General features: G+C 36.7%; 1 protein-coding gene across 1 annotated transcript in view; it reads left to right on the top strand.

Moving 5' to 3' along the window:
* LOC106875370 (tRNA (32-2'-O)-methyltransferase regulator THADA) overlaps positions 1–11,667 on the top strand; it is a 72,903-nt gene extending 61,236 nt beyond the window's left edge. Inside the window, exons 29-37 of the mRNA XM_014923467.3 lie at positions 1,360–1,631; positions 3,095–3,274; positions 4,563–4,668; positions 5,458–5,490; positions 6,137–6,270; positions 7,243–7,327; positions 7,949–8,066; positions 9,383–9,543; positions 11,304–11,667. Of these exons, the coding sequence (XP_014778953.2) occupies positions 1,360–1,631; positions 3,095–3,274; positions 4,563–4,668; positions 5,458–5,490; positions 6,137–6,270; positions 7,243–7,327; positions 7,949–8,066; positions 9,383–9,543; positions 11,304–11,354 (1,140 nt within the window). The 3' untranslated portion in view covers positions 11,355–11,667. The remainder of the gene's footprint in view (positions 1–1,359; positions 1,632–3,094; positions 3,275–4,562; positions 4,669–5,457; positions 5,491–6,136; positions 6,271–7,242; positions 7,328–7,948; positions 8,067–9,382; positions 9,544–11,303) is intronic.
* The last annotated feature ends 1,009 nt before the right edge of the window (positions 11,668–12,676 follow it).

Here is a 12,676-nt window from a genome sequence, read left to right as displayed (position 1 = left end):
TCTTTATTGAGCGAAAACACCTAAAGCTCCACGAGGCTCCGACAGGAGATGGTGGCAAACCCTGCTGTACTCTTCCACCACAACTTTCTCTCACTCTTACTTCCTGTTTCTGTTGTGCCTGTAATTCAAGGGGTCAGCCTTGTCACACTGTGTCACGCTGAATACCCTCGAGAACTACGTTAAAGGTGCACATGTCTGTGGAGTGCTCAGCCACTTGCACGTTAATTTCACGAGCAGGCTGTTCCGTTGATCGGATCAACTGGAACCCTCGACGTCGTAAGCGACGGAGTGCCAACAATGGTTTGAGAGAGCTTTAACTACTATTCCTAGCACTTCAAACAACCACATAGAAACTATCTTTTTCTTTGATGGAAATATTGCATCATATTAACTGGGATGTCATAAGTCACTATGGAATATCATTTATATTACTGACAAAAAGAACTGTATATCAAAAAGAGTGTACATAGGAGCAGTCGATCACCTAGCAAGAAGTAAACTTTAATCTGAAAATTCTAATTTTTTGCAAATTTTCTGAGTCTATGAATTTTTCCAAGAAAAATTCTCCGAAGGAGAAGGATCTTTTCTTTAGTAATCATGGTTGTTGTTTCAGAATCTGGAATTTCTTGTACCATTAGTGTATGAAGTTATTCTCTTGAAGATATTCTAAACTCATTCAATTCTACTGTTTTCTCAATTTCCATTTGTGACAAAGATGAGGAGTTCTCACTGTATCTCAACCTGTATGTGTATATGTTGGTTGTATCATCTCTTAAAAGTGTTTGGAGTGAGTCCCATATAATCTGGTTAATATTATCTGTAGATATAAGGTGGCAAGCTGGCAGAATCATTTGCATATCATGTAAAATGCTTAGTGGTATTTCATCCATGTTTATGTTCTGAGTTCAAATTCCATCAAGGCTGACTTTACCTTTGATCTATTTAGGGTCGATAAAATAAGTACCCATTGAGTTCTAGTCTAGGGTCAATGCAGCCAACTTACTCCTCCCATGAACTTGCTGGTCTTGTGCCAGAGACCGAAACGAATATCATCTGTAGATGTTATACATGCACTGTGTATCATTTCCTTAGAGACACAAGCCTCTAAGTGGAGATTTCTGAACTTACAAGTTGGGCTTTGGGATAGAGGCTGATTAGGTGTGTGTTTTAAATTTTGGTATGAGATGTGGGAAGCAGTGTTGTTTAGACATGAGTAACTTACATTAACATTATTGGTGTTGAAATATTTGTGATATTTACATGCAGTTGAAAATATGTACATGTGTGTTTGTGCATATTCAAATATAAAATATACTCCCTAAACTATTACATTAAACACTATTTCTGTCTATTACACAGGAGCAGTTTATTAGTCTGCAGTTAAATGTCAGTCGATACAGTCCAATACAAATCACGGTGCTTGACTTATTCAATGCCGTCTATCTGAAATGGTCTGACCACTTTGACAATTACACCCACCTGCATTTAAGGACTGAAGACATTAACATCATACTCAACCAGCTGCGTGAGGAGTTGCTCTCTGTTGGTATTGGTACGGCACTTCAGTCAACAATCCTGCCAGCTCTGAGTATCTGCACTAAACTGATCTCCACTTCACCCTCCACCACAAAGTAAGTAAACTAATTAATTAATATGTTTATAGTGATTGTTGTTGTTGTTGTTGTTGTTTGTCCTCTGACTTGCCATAACAGGCTTGTGAATTATGGTGTTTCAGTCACAATCGTTCTGTCTGTTGTTCAGATATGGTGTATGTAGGACTACTCTATTCAGTGTGTCCATTTTTACATCAGTGAATTTGCTTTTTGCTGATGTTTGTCCATCCATACCCTACCTCTCTTCTCAACCCATCTTCCAGACACCTTCCTGACTCCCTCGCCCATGCTTGTTATTGCTGTATTCCTCTCCCCTTTCTCCCTCCTGTACCTGCCTGCACACAATATGTCCCTGTTGTATCCCTTCCTTACAATATATCCTCCTAATGCCCCCTCCCTCTACCTGTGCCCACACAATATATTCCACCACCACCACCACCAGTCCCACTCTCCCTTTGTAGTTTTGTGAACTCACCCACCCATACACCCTCTCCAATTTCCCATCCACTTCACTATATTCACCTTCCTGTAACTTGGGTGTATGGCCCCTTCCTCATCCCCATCACACCTTCACTGTCTTTCTATCCCCTATCTCTCTCTCTTTCCATCTGAGGGAGCCATGTTTCTTTCCTAATACAAGACACCTTTATCTGACCCTCAATGCTATTCCCCACTCAAATGAGGGTATCTTGCCCTGTGCAAGTTACTCAGTGACTTTACCGCTGCTGGTGCTATGTAAAAAACACCCTGCACACTCTGTTAAATGATTGGCATTTTTATTTTCACGAGGAGTTCCACTACACATTTCATTATTGTATTTGGTTTGCAAGATATTTGAAGGCGGCGAGCTGGCAGAAACATTAGCACACCAGGCGAAATGCTTAGTGGTATTTCGTCAGCCATTACGTTCTAAGTTCAAATTCCGTCGAGGGCGACTTTGCCTTTCATCCTTTCAGGGTTGATAAATTAAGTACCAATTACGCACTGGAGTCGATGTAATCGACTTAATCCCTTTGTCTGTCCTTGTTTGTCCCCTCTATGTCCCCTTGTGGGCAATAAAGAAATAAGATATTTGATATAAGCCCATGTGTTGAAACAAATTTTGCTGTAATCTTGGGTGGGTCATTATGCCAATAATAAACACATGCATTTTTATTATTACTAGTCAATCAATTGTCACTTAATCAGTCAGGTTTATCAAAGTCCTTTTGCCCTCATTCAGACCCTCTTCAGTGACATCCCTCTCTACTCCATGTCTGTTCAGGTCTCTCTTCCTGTCTTCTCCACTACACATCTTGTTAAAAAAACCTGAAATCAGTAGTGTGTTTGAGCTTATGCCACTGGGAATATAAGACCAGCATCTTGACATCACAACTACTACATATCTGTTCTATTATATTTCATAAATGAAAAGTAAATGGAAATTTACTTCTTTCTTGTTTCTGACCCCTTTTTCTGATTTTCTTTTTTTAATGTTCCAGGTTTGAAGAGCTCTACCTCATGTGGTCTAGTTATCTGTTCCAACAATTGGGAAATGTTGATAGTAATCTACGCATGGCACTCAGCCAGTCCTTAGCCATTGCTGGTAATGCTGTACTCTCCACAATTAACCTCTTGGCCAAAAGTATATCCCCAGTATCTCAAAAAGAAATTTCATACAAGTAAGTAATTAAATTTCTATTCACTTGCTTGTTAAACTTTCAAAGATAACAAGTTACATTAAGAGTAAACCTAGAGGCCTATATCTGTAGCATTATGAAGCTGTCCACTTAATGTTTACCTAGTATATCTGTTCAGTCAACATTTATAGACTATGTGTGAAAGCGCGTGGTTTAGTGGCTAGGGATATTCAGCACACGGTTGTAAGGTCGTCAGTTTGATTCCTAGCTGCGTGTTGTGTCCTTGAGCAAGACACTTTATTTTACGTTGCTCCAGTCCACTCATCATCATCATCATCATCATTTAACATCCGCTTTCCATGCTAGCATGGGTTGGACGGTTTGACTGGGGACTGGTGAACCAGATGGCTACACCGGACTCCAATCTGATCTGGCAGAGTTTCTACGGCTGGATGCTCTTCCTAACGCCAACCACTCCGAGAGTGTAGTGGGTGCTTTTACGTGCCACCGACACGAGGGCCAGTCAGGCGGTACTGGCAACGGCCACGCTCAAATGGTGTTTTTTACGTGCCACCTGCACAGGAGTCAGTCCAATGTTTTGTTCACATGCCACCGGCACAAGTGCCAGTAAGGCGAAGCTGGAAACAATTGCACTCAGATGGTGCCTTTTACGTGCCATCGGCACGGAAGCGAGACCGCTGCTCTGGCAATGATCCCACTCAGATGGTGCTGTTAGCGCTCCACTGGCACAGGTGCCAGTCATCAAATTTGGTTCAGTTTCGATCTCACTTGCCCCAACAGGTCTTCGCAAGCTGAGTTTAGTGTCCAATGAAGGAAGGTTGGCAGTGGGTGCCAGTCATCGAATTTGGTTCAATTTCGATAGCTGGCAAAAATGAGTTGTACCTGTAATTCAAAGGGCCCTGTCTTCTCACATGCTGCATCACACTGAATCTCCCTGGGAACTACATTAAGGGTACACACATCTGTGGAGTGCTTTAGCTTTGTTACTATGGCAACAGTCCAGATATTTATTGATCAGACCTTGTATCTGTTGTTATTTAGTCACAGTTCACTTCTAACTGAGCAGCCCCATATAAATATACAACCTCATCTTGGGACATCTCGTAAATTCACTCTGTTATATCCTATTCGTCCATCAGTTTGGAGCATTCCCTCAAGCCAGTAGGTGTCCCACCATTTGGGGGCTACAACCCAGGCAAGTGTGAGTGCTACCACAAAACCCTTCTGTATCATTCTTATCAATGCAGTATTTGTTACACTTCAATAAATTCCTTCAATCATCCAAATATATTTTTTTTACTCCTTCCAGAATCTTCCACACAGCTTTGTATTTACTACAAGATGACATCAACGAAGTGAGAAACTGGGCTGCACATTTTGTCCATTCTTTACCCCTTTTATCTTCACTAAAACAGGTAAGTTAACATCAAAATGTTCTCAGTTTGACTTTACTTCTCACAATATCACCTACTTGACCTTATTAAACTGAAGTCACTATTCATGACCTCTTAGGGCATATACATTAGGCATATGTCCCCATGGCCAGACAGAATATTGGAAATGAATGATGAAATGACACTACTTTTATGTCAGAGACCCCCATTTACAACTGTCATGCGATTGCAAAGCAAGGAAGCACAAACACACACACGTGCATTGTTGGCACTCCGTCGCTTACGACGTCGAGGGTTCCAGTTGATCCGATCAACGGAACAGCCTGCTCGTGAAATTAACGTGCAAGTGGCTGAGCACTCCACAGACACATGTACCCTTAACGTAGTTCTCGGGGATATTCAGCGTGACACAGTGTGACAAGGCTGACCCTTTGAATTACAGGCACAACAGAAACAGAAAGTAAGAGTGAGAGAAAGTTGTGGTGGAAGAGTACAGCAGGGTTCGCCACCATCCCCTGCCGGAGCCTCGTGGAGCTTTAGGTGTTTTCGCTCAATAAACACTCACAACGCCCGGTATGGGAATCGAAACCGCGATCCTATGACCACGAGTCCGCTGCCCTAACTACTGGGCCATTGTGCCTCCACTAGTAGCAGTAGTAATAGTAGTAGTAGTAGTAGTAGTAGTAGTAGAAGAAGAAATATTTTGTTTGTTTTATTATTTTTGTTTTCTAAATTCCCTATTAGAATTACCCCCCCTCCCCATATTCTCTGAAATTTATACCTGTTTTTGTCTTTTTTTTTTCTTTCCAGTTTTCTAGTCTCCAGAGTAATATTTGCTTGAAGGTAAATCCACAACACATTTATTTGCCGAATCTTTTAATCATCCTTGCTCTTATATTCAACTTAAAATCCTCAACTTAAAATGGAAAACATCTGTGATTTATCTGTTTTTTTATTATCTTTTATTTGTTTCAATCCTTGGATTGTGGCCATGCTGGGGCACCACCTTGAAGGGTTTAGTTGAACAAACCAAACCCAATGTTTATTTTTTAAAGTCTGGTACTTATCCTGTCAGTCTCTTTTGCTGAATTGCTGAGATACAGAGATGTAAACAAACCAACACCAGTTGTTAAGAAGCGTTAGGAGAACAAGCAAAACACACACATACACACACACACACTCACAATGGACTTTCACTCAGTTCGTATCTACCATATTTACTAACGAGACATTGGTCAACCTGAGGCTATAGTAGAAGACACTTACCCAAGGTGCTGTGTAGGAGGACTGAACCCAAAACCACATGATTGCAAAACGAGCTACTTAACACCACAACCATGCTTGTAGCTGTATATTTTTACCAGCATGACTGAATTATATATCACCATTCTTTTCTTGTTACAACCCTAGGATAGCCTCAGAGATTATCTCTACCCATTTCACTGTTATACAAACCCATTCTAATGTTCTATTTTTCTCTGTTTGCCAGTTACTCTTCCACCATCTTGTCTGTCACTATCCTAGTGCAGCATGGGATATCCTTTACGATCTTCTCTGCTATAATGATGGATCAGAATGTGCTGCATCTCTGGAAGCAATGCTTTCAAGAAAGTTACAAATAAGGTAAGTAAATTCTCTATAGAATAATTAGGTTGGTATTAGCACCGTTAATGAATCAGTATTAAAATGTTAACTAGAAATAAGGCTAGGCTACATGCTGATGAGATCAAAATAAGTCAGAAATGTATCCAGAGTTATCTCCCATACTTGCTGCAATAAAAGTAAATGAAGAAAATATTCATTATTGATTAATATTGTTCTAGTTTTACAGCATATTTATTTTTGTTAGTATCGTATTGTTTCATGCTTTAATGAAATGTTATATAATATAAAATATGTTTGATCTAACTTTTGTAAAGAATATGAGAAAAAATTCTTTGTTGGTGTGTAGGTGCAGGCATGGTTGTGTGGTTAAGAAGTTTGTTTCTCAACCATTTTGGTCTTGGATTCAGTCCCATTTTATGGGTACCTTGGGCAAGTGTCTTATATTATAGCCCTAGGCTGACCAAAGGCTTGTGAGTGGATTTGGTAGATGGAAAGTAAAATAAGCCCATCATGTGAGTGTGTGTGTGTGTGTGTACTCTTGTCTTGACTTGTGTTGATGTAAACAAGGATTATCATCACACAAGTGATGTTGTTTATTGCCAGTCTTCTATGAAAAACATGTCTGGCTATGGGGAAATATTCCCTTGCTTGGCAAGAAATAGGAGTTGGCAACAGGAAGGACACTCAGCTGTAGAAAACCTGCCTCAACAAATTATGTCTAACCCATGGAACCATAGAAGAGTGAACTTTAAATGATGTTGATGTGTTATATATGTGGCTCTAAATGGAACATTTTATCAGAGACACAGTTCTCAAAATTGGGAGATTAACATTAGTCTACTTTTTTACCAAATAGACCTCTTTGAGTTGTATTTAACTTATCTTTGAATTGACTCCTGTCTACTAGCAATGTGACCATTCCTTATTTCAGTTGAATTCCTTCAATCGTCTGGTCTCCCTATTCTATAACAATACGTTCTTTTCTTTTAGTTCATGGCAACTATTTGACCAAGAAGATAATAATTGTTTTGCTGAGAAAATGGTTGTGAATCAAATGGCACATGCTGCTCTAGTTGTAAGTATTCATACAGCTTCTCTCTCTCTCTCTCTCTCTCTCTCTCTCTCTCTCTCTATATATATATATATATATATATATATATATATATATATATATATATATATATATATATATATATATATATATATATATATATATATATATATATATATATATATATATATATATATATATATATATATAGAGAGAGAGAGAGAGAGAGAGAGAGAGAGAGAGAGAGAGAGAGAGAGAGAGAGAGAGATTATGAGTGATAGTGGTGTCGATTAGACCCAAAGGTTTCAGGTAATGCTGAGTAAATGCTATGGATAGACCATAGTTAAGCTCCAGGTTCGGTGATTATGCGAATAAGGGGTCCAACGTAGGTCATATATCAGCGTGTGAATATAAGCATTTACTTTTCGTAATGAGATAAAAAACCAAGGTTGTGTAAATTATAGAACATTTATAAATGTTCTATAATTAACGCAGCCTTTATCTCATTACGAAAAGTAAATCCTTATATATATATATATATATATATATATATATATATATATATATATATATATATATATATATATATATATATATATATAAAGATTTTTAACGTCTACATTTGTGCATATTTGTATTTTCCAGAAACTTTTAAGCAATACAAAGCCAGTTAGCAAACGAGAACAGTATCTGTCAACATTGTGTACCAGTGTCCTTCACAAAGGAACCATACTCTTTGAATCATTATCAAAGAATCTAAAAGGTAAGTTAGTACACTACCCATATATGTTATGTGGCCTCCACCTCAACGTACATCATGAAATATATATATATATATAGAGAGAGAGAGAGAGAGATATGGAGGACTCAGTAATAAGGCTTAGTGAAGCATAAGGGCTGTGAGGACAACTGAGCATACATACTTAGTTCAAACTTGGTTGTTTGAGTAACTGTGTTATATCTTTATAAAAAGACTATAAGTGTTTGTATCAGTCTGTCTGGCTGACTACTGGTTTCACTGTTACTCAACAGTTAAGACTAATATTTACAATTATTTACATTATTTACATTTGACGGATATTTGTCCTCATCTTGTTTGTTGTTAACACAACATTTCGGCTGATATATATATATACACCAGCCTTCATCAGGTGTTTTGGAGAAATTTCGGACTTGTTGGAGTTGGAGTGTCATATTTTTCTATATGTTTCCAGTTTGACTTTTCTATGGCTGGATTCTTTCCCTATTACCAGCCACTTTATAGTGTGTCCAGAGTGCATTTTATCATGCCACCAGCACTAGGGTGGTTGTCATGTCCTCAACAGAACTAAAAAGTCCTTAATTTTTTGTGTGTATGTATGTTGTATCTTGAGATGATCACTTATCCAATTAAACATCTGTTTCAACGCATGATTTTACATTTACATCAAGTATCTTGCAAAACAGACACAAAAAAAGAATATACATACACACACACGTTTATGAATTTGTTTTGCAAGATTCCTGATGTGAAATTGTGTTGAAACAGGTATTGTTATATTTTGGGATGGTCACTTTTTTTTTTCTTGCACATTATACATTCATTCTTCACTCATTTGTTATTGTTCTTAGGCCCATTGTCTGGAAATTTTTTGTCACACATCTGTGACCTCTTTGGCAACTCTTCCATCCATGTGTATCCTCCTGGTCTGTTTAGTCCATTCAGGAGAATGAATATATGGTGCATGTGTTTATTTGGCAAGAAAAAAAAATAACCATCTTAAAATATATATATATTTACATATTTCACTATACACATGTATCTTGTAATATATAATGTCTACTGCATAAATACATATATCAAGAAATATTTACTGTATCCTAGACACATACTTATATAGTATGTGAGGTATATCATTATACCACAGAATCTATATGTCCTCCCTCCCACTCTCTCTCTTTTCCTAGCTCTCCCCTCTTCTCTGACTCTGTATTTTCTTTCAGTCTTTGTTACTCTTTCTTCTTCTCTCTGTCTGTGATAAAAGTCTTTTCCTTTTATTCTCTGTATTGAAACTATTGTTTCTTGTTTTTATTTTACAGAGAAGCCTTTGTTAAATATTAGCTGTGATGTACAAGTGTTCCCAGTAATCCAGGGGATCTTCTTAGCCACTAACACCATCATGGATTATCTGTACAGACATCCTGAAGCACATATTGAACAGATTAACAATCTCAAAAGCATGTACGCCAAATTGGAGAAGGTATTACCAAGATTGTCTTATATCATTGCTTTTAGGCAACAAGAGTTGCATCCTTTTCTGTGACTGCAGTAGGATGATGGTCTTAAACACTGGGATGAGAATATAACATGCTAGAAGTGAGGGTCTGGCATGATATTTTCTCAATCTCCACCACCTCGAAAACACACTTCTACCATGTTATACAGGGTACAGCAAAAAGGTTGTCCCGATTTCAAAGGTTAATAAAAAACAAACACATGAAGATGCATGAAGAAACTTTGTACTTCTATGAAGTTCATTAAATGCCATTTTTTTTTCCCTGTTTCAGGTAGTACCCCCCATGGCCTGGAGTGGAGAGCATCATGCATTTGTTGTTGAAGAGTTTGTATTTTTATTAAACTTTGAAATCAGGGCAGCCTTTCTGCCGCACCCTGTACTTTCAATTTGTACCACCCCAAACATCACACAGGTACTCCACCCTACTGCCATGTTATAGGTAAGACTACAGCATGGTAGGGGTATGTATCTGAAATACTACTGAGATTATAACATGGTTGAAGTGTATGTCTGAAATTGTGTAGACTGAGTGAATAGCATGTTATATATGATGGTTTGGGGTAGTACAGTGTAAGAGTTTGCTGTTGGGTGCAGCCATACCCGCATCTATATTACTCGTTATCCTGTTATAATGAAATCTGCTGATGGCGTTGTCAATTAGCTGTTATGATGCTTTCACTATGCCATTCTGTTTCATTTAAACACTGACAAGTCATTTAATTAGGTGAATACTGAATAGAAACTTAAACATACATTATCAGTTTAACTGTCCGTGTATAAACATTTTATATAACAGATAACAGTATATATATTCCATTATTTAGTAAATGATATTTTATTGCGTTAATCTCTTTTACCTTTTTGATACCAACCTGCCTGAAACTGCTCTTGGTTCAATGATACAAATTCCCTGTTCAAACTGATCTAAATTTCATGTTAATTTATATTCCAAACACCAGCTTAATAATGTGGAAGTTATCTTGGTAAATTCTTAATTTTTTTCTTGAAATAAGGATAATGCATTGCAATAGAAATATGATAAGGGAAGGTTTAAATACAGTTTGTCACATGTAGTTAACTATAAAATTGAATGCTTTATCATCCATGAATTTTCCACAACTATCCACTAATGGTTGTATAACGAGTTGATCTAAGGAAGGTATCATGTGTTTTTGTGGTTATGTAATGATATGATCTTGTAATGATTTGATCATATGGTGACGTGTATATACATATATATATATATATATATATATATATATATATATATATATATATATATATATATAGATGAACTTATTGTAATATATCTGTATTACTGTTTAGTGGTTGCATTCCCAAGACTTTTGCATATTCCATCTGCAAATTATGGATATCATGATTATTGTGTAACTCCAAGCTTCCTGAAACAGCTGTCAAGTTGAGAAATTATGTATTTTATTTTTCTCTTCTTCGTCATCATCATCGTTTAACATCTGCTGCTGATGATAATGATGAAGAAGAAGAAAATATATAATTTCTCAACTCGACAGCTGTTTCAGGATACTTGGAGTTACACAATAATTGTAATATTCATAATTTGCATATGGGAAATTTATCTTAGTAAATTCTTATGCATGGATTTTAATGATTTATGGTCATGTGAGGCTGTGTGATTTTATGATATTGCTTGATTGAAATTCTTAAACACAATAACTTACATTGCTGTTTCTATTTGTTACCAGGTACGAAACCTCCATCCAGTAATTCAGAGTATAATGTTACAGGCAACATAGACATTCAACATGAAAAGATGACATAACAAAATTCAAAGTTCATCACCTTTATGCATTCAAAGTAAAACTGAAATAAATTAAAACTTTTAGTAAGAAAAATCAAACAAACAAACAAAAGCTATATTTCTTTGATACTTTCTCCTCTTTAGTCACTGAACCAAGCCATCTTACCCACTAACCATATCTCAAGCAATTGTGATTACGTCCATATTTTCAAAAAAACATTTTTTTGCAAAATTGATGAAGTGAGGTTCAATTTTTTTTCCAAAAACAAATTTTACAATTGTGAAAATAAATCTTGTTACTATAGGAATTTATTATTTTTTTTCTCCAATTTATAGCATCTTATTTTATTTATTACTTACAGTTTACAGTTCTGTATTTTGCTATATTCAGCCTCTGATAAATGCTTGAGTTTCTACTGAAATGAAAAAATCTGTTTATTTTGTTAATTGTAATGTTTTGAAATTTTTACAACTTAAACTTCATTCTCAATGTGTAAACTAAAAAAATTTGATTTCGTTATTTAAACCTCTTCTTATATCTAAAATTTTTGTTTCCCAAATTGTGTTTTTCAAAACTATACATATCAATGAATGATTGGCCAGTATTTAAATGTATGTGTACAAAGTATGACATGTACCAATGATGAGAAAGAAGAAATGTGCTCTGTATATTTCAAGGTTTTCATAATTCACAACAAGCAACACTTCACAATTCCCAATAGACAACATCCCACGATCTTTACCTGAAACTTACCACTCTACTATCAAACTGATTACACTTTACAATAGACACTACACCACAGTCTGCTCTTGATTTCACTCCACCATCCACAACAAACACCAACCCATAATTCACAGTGGACACTACTCAACAAACTACTGATAGCCATCACCATCCCACAACTAACACCACTTCTTAATCGACCAATGACACTGCTTCCCAGTCCTTAACAGACACACTCTCCGATGCATGACCAATGCTCCTCTACAATTCACAACTAATACTGCACTACAATCCAAGCCTGACACCATTACACAATGGATACTACATCACCTTCTTCAACTGATACAGCCCCTTATCTATAATTACTCCACCCTACAGCCCACAACTTACACCACTCCACAGCTGACTAGTGGCAACACTTTACAATCCTTAACAGACACCACTCCCCCAATCTTTAGCTGAAACTACCCTAGATCTACAATTGACACACCTCACTTCAGTTTTTTCCAAAAAGAAATTTTACAACTGTGAAAATAAACCTTGTTACTGCAGGATTTTTTTCCCTCCAGTTTATAATGTCATATTTTGTTTAT

The sequence above is a fragment of the Octopus bimaculoides genome, chromosome 4 (genome assembly GCF_046866305.1).
Source record: "Octopus bimaculoides isolate indiv1 chromosome 4, ASM4686630v1, whole genome shotgun sequence".
NCBI classification, from domain to species: Eukaryota; Metazoa; Mollusca; class Cephalopoda; order Octopoda; family Octopodidae; genus Octopus; species Octopus bimaculoides.
This window is presented reverse-complemented; position numbering and strand designations above follow the sequence as displayed.